The 14,249-nt window shown below is 44.1% G+C and overlaps 1 protein-coding gene across 1 annotated transcript in view; it reads left to right on the forward strand.

The window, feature by feature from the left end:
- Positions 1-14,249, forward strand: part of Ppp1r21 (protein phosphatase 1 regulatory subunit 21) — a 60,338-nt gene that overhangs the window by 14,624 nt on the left and 31,465 nt on the right. Inside the window, exons 4-11 of the mRNA XM_055619579.1 lie at positions 1,771-1,872; positions 3,547-3,711; positions 3,839-3,897; positions 4,871-4,965; positions 9,022-9,074; positions 9,762-9,911; positions 12,609-12,710; positions 12,798-12,886. Of these exons, the coding sequence (XP_055475554.1) occupies positions 1,771-1,872; positions 3,547-3,711; positions 3,839-3,897; positions 4,871-4,965; positions 9,022-9,074; positions 9,762-9,911; positions 12,609-12,710; positions 12,798-12,886 (815 nt within the window). The remainder of the gene's footprint in view (positions 1-1,770; positions 1,873-3,546; positions 3,712-3,838; positions 3,898-4,870; positions 4,966-9,021; positions 9,075-9,761; positions 9,912-12,608; positions 12,711-12,797; positions 12,887-14,249) is intronic.

The raw sequence follows: 14,249 nt of genomic DNA on the forward strand, positions 1-14,249 counted from the left end.
TGTCTTTGTTACCTTAATCCCTATAAAGCAAATACAGTCAGATGGTGACTGATGAACTACAGCTGCTGAAGCAGGTAGCAGCCAGGGCCTCTGAGATGAGGCAAATTTCTGTGCTTAACAACACAGGAAAGGTGTTGGGCTAGTGGTGGAGTCATGTCTGAGTGTGTACACACCCATATTCTACGGGTGTGTTAACAAGCTGTGCTGAAAGGAAGAGGCAGACAGGGACCCTGCAGAAGGATGTGTGGAGGGGAGAACACAGCCTCCAGAGTTGAGCATGGTTGAATCCTCTGCCTGCCATTTACAAATCTTTGACTTTGGCAAGGTTGTTAATATTTTAGCCTCAGTTTATCAGTAAAATGGGTATGAGAATTTAAGGCTTACAGGGATTAAATGGAATCATAAAAAATGCCTAAAGCTGTATTATCATGTGATATGTCAGTATCCTTTCCCAAAGGATTACTGCATTGATCTGTGTAGAAGGAAACTCTGAAGTGTTAAAGTGAAGAGGGGACAAAGAGGACCCACCACATCCATTGTAGAGCCACTAGGAAGCGTGCACGCTTGGGGGATTCTAGGCAGTCCCGGGAGGAGGTAGCCATCTAGACTTCAAACATGACTCTCGGGATTTTTTTGAGTCAGGGTCTTACTATGTAGCCCAGGCTGGCCTGGTATTAAATATGTAGGCCAGACTGGCCTCAGATATGAAGCAATTCTCCTGCCTCAGCTTCCTAAGTACTGGGTTACTGGTATGGGCCACCATGCCCGGCTAATACACCAGATTGAGCCTTTAGCAGAAGTGCCTAATACTTGTGAATTAGTTTTAGTTAAAGCTTCCAAATTTGGGAACACTGTGGATTATGCATAAGTCATTCTGTAATGTGCCTCATGTACTTTCTGTGTTCCAAACATGGTAGGTATTTAGTATCTTGTTTTTTTATAGAGCTCTATTTTCAGAGGACCCCTGCATCACCAATTTGTGTTGGATTAGCCAGTGACTTCATTTGAAGTGATGAGTGAGATGCAGAAAAGGCAGGGTGTGGTGATTGATGTCTAAACACAGTGTCATTGTTAGACTGCCTGTGTATCACATCGGAACAAGTGCTCATTGTTAGATCTTCTAACCATCCTTTGTAGTGCAAAAGTTAGTGTTAAGAAGAAAAGGACTTTTCATAAGCTCAATGTGTACATGGTTATATTTTTATTTAAATATAAGTTTCCATGGACTCTTATGTGAACATATATTTGTGAATGAAAATAAAAAATAAATAACTTAATAGACTTTTTATTTGTTTGTTTTTGAGGCAGGGTTTTTTCTAAAGCCCTGGCTGTCCTGGAATTTGCTCTGTAGACCAGGCTAGCCTTGAACCCACCTGCCTCTGCCCAGCTTTACTGAAGGCTCTTAAAGGAATGTATAGCTCAGAATCTACTCTCAAAATACTCTCTCCCAAATTGAGAGATCAGGTCAGACAAGGTTTCCTGCTGTTCTGTCTTCCAGCAGCTTCTGAATTCATAAGCAAAAAAATGATGAACTCATTCATTATTTTCTCTGTCCTTCTTTTAAGCTTTTTCACCTTTGCAGTCTTTGCAGTTCCAGTTTGGTTCTGCTAGGCTAAGAGAAACAATATACTGTGTGCCTTTTGTAGGGCTATTTGAAAATGGTGAACACGTAGAAGAGACAGGCCACCAAGGCTGTAGAGCTGCTATGTGCCTTAGCATGTTTCTCTAAAGGGTCAAAGTTGTGTGGACATAACTTGTTCTTTCCACCAGAAAAGTGGAGAATCATCTTCTCAGTTGAGTCAAGAGCAGAAAAGTGTCTTCGATGAAGATCTTCAAAAGAAAATCGAGGAGAATGAACGGCTGCACATACAGGTGACCAAAACTGAACTACAAAAGAATGGATTTTGGGGGCTGGCAAGGTGGCTCAATGGGTAAAGACACTTGTTGTCAAACCTGGTGGCCTGAGTTCCATCGTGGGTCCTAAGTAGTGGAAGGAGCAAACCAGTTCTCCACCAGCTGTCACCTGGCAAGTCGTCCCTTAAAGTGCATTTAAGTAAGTCACATACACGCACACCGTTTTGTGTCCACACACAGTGAATGAATGAATGTTTAAAGAAATGTATCTTGGTACCAGAGAGATGGCTTTGTGGTGGAGTCTTGCTGCTCCCCTGGTTGACCCAGGCTCAGTTCCTACCACCCTTTTTATGGCTCAAAATGCCCGTAACTCCAATTCCAGGGGATCCTTCTTCTGGCTGCTGAGGGTGGTGTATGCATGTCGTGCAGGCACAAAACATGCAGACGAAAAACCTCATACACATAAAATGCATAAATCTTAAAAAAGAAAAAAATGGGTCTCAGAATGTGAGAAGTAGAAAAATTAATGCAAATAGTTACCTTGTTGTCTGTGTGGGTTTTTAACGTCTTCTATGTCTTTACATTTGCAAGGTGCCTGTGATTTGTTCATTTCCTGAGTCTCACACAGGGCTTGATGTGAACATGTGCATTTGCTCAGAGTCTGCGGAATAGAAATATAGTAGGCACTGGTTCCTTTTTTGATGAGAGGGATCATCCGGTAGGGCGTATCATAAGTCAGGTTTGTTTCATGATCTGGCTGTGTAGTTGTTTTTGTTTATGGATTGTTAGCATTTGTTTGTTTTGAGGCTGCTTTTCTTGTAGCTCAGTGCTGGTTGTGAGCTCCCGGAGTAGCTGAGGATTTTTTTTTTTTTTTTTTTGAGTTTTAGTTCCCTGTCTGCATTTCCCAAGTGCTGGGATTACACCATGCCCAGCTTTGAAAGATATGAGGAGCCATGAGATGGCACAGTGTGTAAATGTACTTGCCGCACGCCTGACAAGTTCAATCCCTGGGACCGTAAATGACTTCTGACCTCCACATGTGTGCACACAACGTAAATAAATATGTGAAATTAAAAAAGAAATCTCGAAAATTTTGATCGCAGTGCATTTTAAGTATTCATAGCTCTTAATTAATCAGTATCAGACTCATTAAGGACAAAAAGCTTTGTAAAGAACAGAGCCTCGGGCTGGAGAGATGGCTCAGTGGTTAAGAGCACTGTCTGCTCTTCCAAAGGACCCGGGTTCAATTCTCAGCACCCATATGGCAGCTCACAACTGTCTATACCACCAATTCCAAGGGATCTGACACCTTCACACTAATGCACATAAAATAAAATAAATTATTAAAAAAAAAAAAAAAAAGAACAGAGCCTCAGGTGAATTGTCTATTAATAGTTGGTCAGAGTAGGGATTTGTGAGACTAAGAGAAGGGAGGTGCAGGCTTTGGGGCAGGCTTCTGTGTTTCGGTGCTCTTCCTGCCATGTTTTTACTCCAAGACAATGTGTTCAGGCTGCTTCTGCCTCTGCAAATGGGGGGATAAGAATGTATCCACAACTCTTCCCTGTGGCAGTTAAGGGCTCTGATCCTCTAGCTTTCCTCCCGTCAGCCACATGGCAGTCACGGGTGAGTGCCACTGCTGTCCTTGAGGTATGCACTGGGATCCTCAGAAGAAAAACAGTCTTTTTCTTTCAGTTTTTCGAAGCTGATGAGCAGCACAAACATGTGGAGGCGGAGCTGAGGAGTCGTCTGGCAGCTCTGGAAACGGAAGCTGCTCAGCACCAAGCTGTGATTGATGGCCTGACCCGGAAGTACATGGAGACCATTGAGAAACTACAGAATGACAAGGCTAAGCTAGAAGTAAGCCCAATTTCCCAGGGAGGGATGTTAAAAACTAGTTCAGGCTCCTCTAAGTTCTTGGGTGCCGTGTGAGGGTTCAGCCATAGGCTGAACTGTCAGCTTTTCTTTTCTTTTCCCCCAAATTCAGGTAAAATCTCAGACTTTAGAAAAGGAGGCCAAGGAATGTCGTCTTCGAACAGAAGAATGGTATGTGGAAATGTGAATTCTAAGAGGCCCTGAAATCAGAATCAAAGCCCGAGGCTCCACTTAGCTTTTTTTCTGTCTCACTCTGAGCTGAGGACTCTGGTGTAGGCACTGCCAGGGTCCTCTTCCGTTATCAGGAGCTGAAGCATCTTGACAAAGCTTGACGTCAGCAGAGGGTCTGGGTCAGCTCTCAGTGGGGCTGGGGCTTTGTGTTTCTGACTTTTGTGGAACAGGGACCCGGCCTAAATGATGCCAACCGATTATTTATTTATTTATTTGAGACAGGGTTTCTCTGTGTAGCCTTAGCTGTCTTGGATGCTCTTTGTAGACCAGGTTGGCCTAGAACTCACAGCAATCTGCCTGCCTCTCCCTCCCTGAATGCTGGGATTACAGGCCTGGGTCACCACACCCGGCTGATGCCAACTGTTTAATGGTATATGTTGAATAAAATTGAGGTTATAGGATCTAATTGAGAGATTTCTAAACCTCAGAACATTACATAACAATGTACCAAAGCCATTCATAGTCTTAACACTTTCTTTTCTGGCACTTACTATGATACTTAAGTTTCACTGCATTGGTGAAAATACACATGTGGTTTAGATGTGTATCTGTGTGAGTAATTTAACCAATACAGAAATAATCAGCTTTTTAATGTAAGGAAAATATAATCTGGTATTAATACTTAAAAACTGTACAGTGATAAAACATAAGTAAAGAGGAAGTTACAATTATCTTGGGTAAGTAAACTGAGGTTGTGCAAGAGACTGGAACTATGGTGGATTCTCTAGAAGTCTCTGGGGCTTTGCAGTGGGCCTGGTGCCTTTCCTAACGTCATCTTTGAACAACTCTCAGTGGAGTGTTCCAGATGTCGGCACAGCTCTCTGAAAGCCTGCTGCCAGCTGTTGGGGTAACAAGCAATTGACGATTCACTGATTGGTAATAATGTGGTAATGTGGGTTCTTTTTTCTTTTAGTCAGTTACAGTTAAAGAATCTTCATGAAGATTTGTCAGGTAGATTGGAGGAATCCTTATCAATCATCAATGAAAAAGTCCCTTTTAATGATACAAGTAGGTATTACGTATACGTAAGTGACTCTTGTTTGCATCCCTGAATCTCTCTGTTGTAGCCAGTAAATTAAGAGAATTTCTAATTTTCTCAGGGAAAAAAAAATCGAATTGGCCTTGAGGGGCAGGGGTTGCTGTCTTGATCAGGCCTGGTTCTCATGTTTCCTAGGGACATTCTGAATCATCTCCTAAGTGCTCCAAAGCCAGTGTTCTTGGGAGATGTCCAGTGCATTCTTTGAACTACATTTCTCATACTTGAGGTGTACCCATCAGCATGTGAAGTGGGGGGATGTTTGCATAAGAGTTGTTCACTAGGTTTTGGGGGTATGTGTATCCACAGTGGGATGTGGGTTTTTTTGGTTTTTGGCCTGTTAGTTTCTGCCCCTGGGGAAATTCCCAGTGACAGGAAGCTGTTGGGAAGTCTGGCTTCTGTTTTCTCCTGGAGATGGCCTGATAGCTTACATATTCAAGAGTGACAAAAAAGAACTTAAATAGTACCTTAAAACAGTACTCATGTGTGCAGTAGATGTTTAGCCTTTAGGTAGGAGTAAATGAAACCCTTAAAGGTAAAGAAACCATTTATTTGGAAGCCAGGGAGATGGCTTAGTGGGTAAAGATGCTTACTGCCAAGCACTCCGAGTTCAGACCCCAGAACGCACATGGGAGAGAGAGAGAACCAACCCCCAAAGTTGTCCTTGGACCTCCATCTTTGTGGCATTCCTCCCACCTGCTCCAGGAAATAAATTAGTTTTTAAAAATTAAAAAAAGCAAATAAAACTTAAAAGAAAATATATTTGGAACTTGAAGCATGTAATCAAGTTAGTATACACTTCCCTTTTTTATAGCTACATTTGAAATTTGTTTTTTAGTTTCCTTAAATTTTTCTTGGAAAAGTCTGGGGGTTGGGAAAAAGAAAAGAGAGGAGAAAATAATCCTTTGATTGCATGAAATCAGCATAGGTGGGGCTGGAGAGGAGCCCCAGTGGTTGAGAGCATGGACTACCCTTCCAGAGGACCTGGGCTCTATTTCCAGCACACAAATAATAGCTCACAACTGTCTATAATTCTGATTCTAGGGACTCTGACACCACGGACATGCATATGGTACACAGACATGCATTGTAACTGTTCTTGTAACTGTAATTGTTTATGCAGGCCAAACACACAAACACATAAAACAAAATCGGCAAGGCCATTTCTGTATCAATAGCCTAAATTCCCCCTTGGACACAATGCCTGTCTCCAGCTTCTATGTTTGTATGAGTGGTGTCAGTACGCCGTGGCTGCGAAGTCCTGGTGGTCCATTTGCTTGTTACTCTTTGCATCAGTCAACGATTAGGGTCTCAGTGACTAGTAGCTTCTGGGTCATAAGCACTTACCCTTCCTTTTCCAGTATGACTTGTCACCAGTTTTAGATTCTGTCACGTCATTTCTCTGGGTTGCTTTTAGTTGTTTAGACTACTCTGTGTCATGTAGAGCCACTTGGAGTTGTGAGGGAAGGGGACCTCACCCTTGTGGGCACTTCGAGAAACCTTCTCAGAGGAAGTATTCAGACCAGACCAGTGTAGTTAGTGCTGTTTGTTTGTTTGTTTGTTTGTTTGTTTTTTAAGAACAGAGGGGAAAAGAAGCGGGTAATTTCAGAGAGTGTAATACATGGCATAAAATTCTCCATGTCATCTTGGGTTTAGTAGTTAAATGTGGCAGAAGGCTCAGATCAAGGACTGTGAGGAGCAGTGGTCAGTAAAGTGTAGGATTAGGACTTAGGACTTGGTTACATGGCTTTCGAGTTGAATGAGAGTTGTTGGAGTGAGGCGTTGTCCTGGGATGTATGTCCTCACAGTTAATCTGGAGCATAGTGGAGATGTCCTGAGACAGGGAGAGGGGAGACCATCTGCCAAAGCTCCATGTGCTGACATGGACGTGTGAGCCTGGGTGACCAGAGAGATGTAGATCTTGTGGAAAAGAGCAGGTGGGCTGTTTGGGGAGGCAAGGGAGAGGGAGGAGGCAACGTAGGGGAAGATGATGCTACAGTAGACAAAAATAAAAGGTAGATAAATGGGTAGCTTTCTCTCACGACAAAACTGAAGTTATCAGTGAAAAGGAGGGAACATTTATTGGGCTCACAGCCCAGGGTTATCAGTTTGTGGTTCAGATCTGCTGATTTGGGGCCTGTGGTAAGGCATAGCATCATGGTGGTAGCACACGAAAGACCAAAGGTGCTCAGGTTGGGGCAACTGGGAAGCAGTGGCAGGAAGGGGCTTGGGTTCCAATATCCCTCTGAAGAGCACTGCTTCAGTGACGTAACTGTGCAACGAGGTCTCACTGAACTGTTCCTTCTCACAGTAGCACTATAAGATGTCAAACACACCTTTGATGCATGGGCCTTTTGTGGACACGTGTAGACCTCTGTGGTCTAAGCTATTATAGCAGTTGGGGTGCGGGATGTGAAGAGCAGCGCAGCTTGGCTGTGGTTGATGGAAAGGTGACATAGCTCAAGAGAGAAACAGAGTGCCCCTGCTGCTCAGATGAGCACTGTGTGGGAGTGAGGAACAGGGGAACAAATGCGAGGAGGCCTATGCAGGATCCTTGGTGAGCTCCCCACTTCAGCCATGGGTAGTGAGGGGCTATGGTAGAGGAAAGGCAGGGAAACAGTGAGGATTTTCTTCCACCGGTGATGCTGGTCATTGCTGTGCCTGGCCATGGGAAGTCAGAGCGAGTGAAGCAGCTTACTGTTCTGTGAGGCTTGGAATTTTTGGAAGCACTAGTGCTTCCATGGCTCAGGGGTACATGGTGGTAGAGGACTGAGAAGGCGATGATGTGTAACTAGCCAGTGGAAATAAAGAAATGGATGAGGGCAGAGAGTCAGTTATGGCATAGGTAAAGAAGGGAGAGGCTGGATGTGGGGTGCTGCCCCCTGTCATGCCAGCACTATGGAGGCTGAATGGGGGAGGGCAGGTTTAAGACTAGCCTAGGATGCACAGCAACGTACTGTCTCAAAAAGGGGGAAAAGCAGAGGAGAGGAATAGAATGAAGAGGAGGAGGAGGTGTGCCAGGCCTGTCAGTCAGTCAAGAGTTGCTGCTGCTACAGAGTCCAGGAAGAGGATAGTCTCTGCACGCCAGCCTGTGAGGTGGAGTTGGGGAGTGCACTGTTGGGCTAGAGATAGGGCTCAGCAATTGAGAGCAGGTGCTTCTCTTGTGGAGGGCCTGGGTTGGCTTCCAGCACCTACCTGAGGCAGACACAGTTCTGGGGACCCTGATTTCCTTCCTGGGTATCTGCACATGTGTGGTTCACATATAAGTAGATACTACCTTTGTTTTGTTTATTGAGGCAGGGTTTCTCTGTGTAGCCTTGGCTCTCCTGGACTCACTTGCAGACCAGGTGGTGCACACCTGTAATCCCAGCACTCAAGAGGTGGAGGCAGGTGGATCTCTGTGAGTTCGAGTCCAGTCTGTTCTACAAAGTGAGTCCAGGACAGCCAAGGCTTCACAGAGAAACCTTGTCGTGAAAAACCAAAACAATAACAACAAAACAAAAAACCCAACAAACAAACAAGAACCCTCCCACTCCCCAGAAGCACGTGGTGCCTGGTGTTAGGCAACAGTGACAGGGCTGAGCAAGACCGAGGGACCAGCGCAGGAGAGAGAGCACTGAGATGCTGGGACCAGCAACAGCAGCAGCAATGGATCTGAAAATAAGTCCTGTTAGAGAGACGCTGGTAGTTTGCGAGGCTTAGTGTGGCAGTCAGGGCGGTTACTGTAGAACAATGACTGACGACAGCAACCACACTTCGGGCCTTTGTAAGGGATCTTCAGAGGCCCCGAAGAGGTCTTTGAAAGGACTTCTTTGCCATGGAAAGCCAGGAGGAGTTTGTTTCTTTCAATCCTGAGGTTAGAGAAGGGAATGGTTTTTACTTATGCGAGAAGCCACAGATTCTCTGTAGTTCCACCATCCTGTGCTGTGGGTACAGGGTCGGCATTTGGGGTTCTCAGGGGAAGCCAGCTTTGCAGTTGCTCCTCTAAAGACTAAGATGGGCTCTGATGCCTCACTTTTGTCTTGTAGAGTACAGTGAGTACAACGCTCTCAACGTTCCCCTGCACAACAGGCGGCACCAGGTAAGGCTGGGCCGGAGGAATGCACACAGCACTTTACTAAGGGAAGTTAGGCGGTAGGTCTGTTTGCTGTGCTCGCACGCTGCGTTACTCTCATTCGCTTCTCTGAGTTGTCTGAGTTGCTTTATTGAGTTCATGTGCTGCTGGTTTTTCAAATTTGCTATTTATTTTTATGTTTACTGATTTATTGGGGGGGAGCTCACATGAGGAGGCCTGAGGATAACTCGTGGGAAAACTCTGTTTTCTCCTACCATGTATTGAACTCTGCTCATCAGGCTTGGCAGCGCTGGCAGCACCCACTTTACCCAGCAGCACTAGATTCTTTTATCATTGAGATGGGGTCTCACTGCATGTCTCTCCTGGCTTGGAGCTCACTCTGAGGACCAGGCTGGCCTCAAACTCAAAGGAGATTCCACCTGCCTCTGCCTCCCAAGTGCTGGGAATAAGGCAGTACTACGGACTTTTTATGTTTTTCTCATTTTATCACATTAGAATTGAATTATGGGATGCCTTACTTTTTAAGCCAGGCTTTTGTTTAGGGTGGTGGGCTTTGCACTCAAACAGCCAAAGCCACGTGGAGGAAATTTGAGTGGGAGCAAATGAATGTAGACTGAGGAGTGATCTCCCGAGGGTTCAAGTGCTTTAAAGCAATTGCCTGAGAGTTGACTGTATGTACTTTGCATTTTAAAGCTGAAGATGCGAGATATAGCTGGGCAGGCCCTGGCCTTTGTTCAAGATCTCGTGCCCGCTCTTCTGAACTTTCACACCTATACAGAACAGAGGATTCAAATTTTTCCTGTTGATTCTGCTATAGACACAATATCACCATTGAATCAGAAGGTAAGTACAATGCCTTTTGTTGCCATGGACGAATGGGAAGAACAAATAGGGAATCTTTTCAGATGGCTGCTGTGTATTAGCCAGGTACTATGGGAGACTTGGAAGAAATAACAAGCCTTCATCAACAGAAAATACAGAAGGTCGCAGAGTGAACCATTGAGGGAGTGATTGAGAGAATGTGTGAATGCACGAGGGAGCGAGTGAGCAGTGATCAGCCACAGCATGGCCAGTTGGTGTAGGATCAGCGGGGAGGGCAGATGCTGATATCATCTGAGAAGATTCTCTGGGGTTTAGAGCCTTGAAGACTTGAGCAGGATTTGAATGGGAGAAGAGAGATAGTGATCATTGTTTTTGTTTGTTAATTTGAATTCGGAGAAGGAGCTATGGGAATAGAAATGTGAACCAGGAAAACATGGTGGGTGGTGGTGAGCTTGTGGACTGATGGGGGGGTTGTTGAGTGAATTTCTGGATGGAATGTGAAATCCCTGGAGGGGAGGAGGGGGAGGAAGGTTTGGAGAACAAAGTGGCTTTTCTTGGAGGCCCTTGAGGACCAGCTGAGGCAGAGACCTTCCCTTTGGTTACAAGACTGAGGCCTCTGCAGCTTTTTGGCAGTGGTTGATGAAGTGGAAGGTCCCATTTTATTCCTGGGAGGCTAATTCTCTGGCATGTTTCGTGAATTTGCTGTGAATCTGTCATTGGGCCAAGCAGCCAGTGTGGTCGGCCTACTCTTTTTCCTTCTGCTGAGGCAGCTAATGGGAAAGGGCAAAGCTAGTTGAGTGTGGTGACGTCAGCCTCTGTGCAGTTTATCTGAGGATAGAAAAGGTTGGCATGCTACTTTCTTTAGTCCTTATCCTTTCTTTTGACGAAAAGATTTTGTGCCCCGCCCCTCTCAGGTAATCCTAAAAAGGATTTCAGGTTTATTTAGTTGAAAAGCCAAAATGCTGATAAGTACATCTGTTTTGTGACTGGACAATACCCTGGGCCTAGTAGTTTAAAACAGCAGACATTGGCTATCCCCTAGTTTCTTGGTCAGGAGCTCAGGAACCAGCTAACTACTCAGTTTGTGGCTCCTGACATCTGTCACTGGGGTTGCATTCACCAAAGGTGTCACTGATGGAGGTGGGAAGTTAGTGCTGGCTGGAGGCTAGAAGCCTGTTCTCGCATGCCGTTCTTGAGAGGGTGTTTGATGTTCTCATGTCATGAACCTAACGTCCCGTAGAGTTTGCTTTGAAAGATGTGGGAGCCACAGTCTTTTGGGACCCTGGGCTAGTCCCATTGGGCATGCCTGTTGTGTTACTGGTCACGCAGACTAACCATGAAACAATATGAGCCAGTAGCCTTCAAAGGCAAGAATACATGGGTGTCACTGAGGTATTCATGGAGGCCAGCTCACACATGGGAAGCTAAGGGTCGTGCTGCAGACGTGTCCTCTGAGGGCCTGATAATGTGACCTGTGATCAGCCATGGTTTTCTTCCTAGTCTGACTCTTACTAGCCATTTTTTTTTTCTTCTGTTGCATAGTGTAGTATTTCTAGGAATTGCACATGCTTATGTCTACAGATCCCCAAATGATAGTAGGTAATCAAGACCTGGACTCCGGAGTCGGACTCTTTGGGTTCCCAGTGTACCTCTGTCCTGTTCTAGCTGTGTTCCCTTGGGAGGTTTACTTAATCTTTCTACAGTGGTTTCCTCATACTTAAAATGGGAGAGGGACGTGCACATTTCACAGATCCACATGAGGTGACGTGAAGGCCTGAGCGTGTCTGGCAGTGGGCACCTGGTAGATTAGCCGTGGCCATCCTGGGTCTCAGCTGTGCTTGGTTTTCACCTCTTCTCCTGACTCCACAAACCCATTGAAGCTAATACAAATAACCTTTGTAATTTTAATTTGTCTGGAACACTTCATTATTTTGGAAAACTTTTGCTAAAAGATGGCCAAAGTGTGTAAACTCATTTCTAGACCCGTGAGGTATCTGAGAGCTCATAGTTGACAAACATGGGCAGCAGACCCCAGAGTGCTTGAGCTGTGCAGACAGTATTACTGTGCAGTTTCCATGGGGTCACCTGCATTTTGTAGAAGACAAGACAGTAGTTAAATGGCAGAAGTTCAAACTTGAGCCATTATTAAATACCTAGGCTGAGATATTTCATAAGTGAAACCCCTTTGCTTCTAAATTGTCTAAAATATAGTGGGACCCCCTCCCCCACTCTCTATGTTGGGATTTAACCCAGAGCCTCACACATGCTAAGCACACACTACACCACTGCTATAGCACACACTATAGTCAGAGCCCCTGGCTCTGTTTGCATGCTGTGATATCAGTGATGATAAACATTTTAAGTCATCTTGATTTCATTCCTGGCATTTGTTAACCCTGAATAGTGAATACAGTGTGATAGAAGCTGCCAGGTGGGTAGGTTTGTTTTCTGTCACAGTGTTCAGGGATGCTGGCCCACTGTGCTCTTCATGGTGCTGTGACCCCAGTCTTCAAATGCCTGATTGTTCAATATGTCAACCCTCTTCTGCTTCCTTGTTTTGGATTGGGATGGGGACCAGGGAATATTGTCTGGGGCCTTAGAATGGTTTTCCAGAAACAAGTTCAAGAGAATTTCAGTGCAAAACTCAGTGAGTCCACGTCCTACTTGCTGATGCTTAATTTCCAGTGAATTAATTCAAATGTTTCTCCTCCTCTTCAGTTCTCTCAATACCTTCATGAAAATGCGGCATATGTGCGCCCCCTGGAGGAAGGAATGCTGCATCTATTCGAGAGCATTACAGAGGATACTGTGACTGTCCTGGTAATGTTCCTCCTTGTTTTACTACAGGAAATGGGAGCTCTCATTGGCCGGTTGCACTTTTAACTGTGAAACTGTCTTTTTATCCAGGAGACAACTGTGAAATTGAAAATGTTTTCAGACCATCTAACTTCCTATGTACAATTCCTTCGGAAGATCCTTCCGTATCAGTTGAAGAGGTACTCATTTCTCTGGAGGCCAGGGAGCTTGGGCAGCTGCGGGAGGGACTGCCTGCTCTGGAATGAAAGCATTCGCCTGGACCATTTGCAGCATGTCTGAGTACTCTCAGCTGTGGTTTTCAGCGGCCCTCTAGTCTGCTGACTGTTAGTAGTGCATAAAGTCATAATCAGTGTTTGCAGTATTGGGAATGGCACATTTTTTTGGAAGAAACATTTTGGCTTTGAGTTTTTATTATTCCTTTATTCTAAATGTCTATAAGGGAGTTAGAATATTTAACTTCTGCATTTGAATCTTAATCCTTAGGTATCTTTGAAATGATATCTTTATATTATTAGAGACTTATTTAAATTATAAAATAAAATCTTTATCTGCTCTGGACCTTGTAGGCTGTGTCACTCAGCAACCTCTAATATTCCACCTTAAATATTCAGTAACCTCTAATATTCCACCTTAAATATTCAGCAACCTGTAATATTCCACCTTCAGTATTTAGCAACCTTTAATATTCAACCTTAAATTTCTAGAAAGGCATAAAATGTATTAGAATTTTGATGAAATTGCTTTTAAGTTTTAATGCTTTTTATTTGTTTGTTTTGAGGCAACATCTCACTCTGTAGTCTTGGCTTGCCTAGAGCTTGCTATGCCCACTAGGCTGGCTTTGGTCTTACAGAGATCCACCTGCCAAACCCTTCTGAGTGCGGGAATTAAAGGCATGTATTAGGCACATCCGACAAGTTTTAATACTTTGATACTTGGGCTAAAACTACAAAGCTTTCTGTTTCACCTAAACATTTTAAATAAAGGAATAATACAAGGAACACAAATAATTTTTGAAATGTAAAATAGTATAAAATTAGAGACTGCATAGGTTATTTATTGATATTTTAAAAAATAATTTTTTTTAAAGAATTAATACATTTTATGTGACATCTGTTTCTGAATAACAAGCTATCAAGGTATTTGGGTCAGCAAATGCTTTGGTTTGTGCATATGAGAAGATTTTCAGGCTTTAAAACAGAATGGACTGTGCGCTGTGACTTGTTTAAGGTTATATTTAAGAAGCATTGTAATCACAGCACATGGGAAGTGGGCAGGAGGATTGTAAATTCTAGGTCAGTGTGCACTGCATGAAAGACCTTGTCTTAGAAAACAGAGCAACAAACACAACAGGGCCAAACCCACTCATTAAAAAGTATTTGTTATTTTACATGGCTATACATTTTTCATGATATTAATTAATTAATTAGAGATGTCTCATTATGTAGCCTTGGTCAGCCTGGAACTCACTGTATAATATAGACAGACTAGAATACTCAGAGAATGCGCAGAGATACGCCTGCCTCTACCTTGAAGTGCTGAGAT

The sequence above is a fragment of the Psammomys obesus genome, unplaced genomic scaffold (genome assembly GCF_907164565.1).
Source record: "Psammomys obesus unplaced genomic scaffold, mPsaObe1.curated_primary_1811, whole genome shotgun sequence".
Lineage (NCBI taxonomy): Eukaryota > Metazoa > Chordata > Mammalia > Rodentia > Muridae > Psammomys > Psammomys obesus.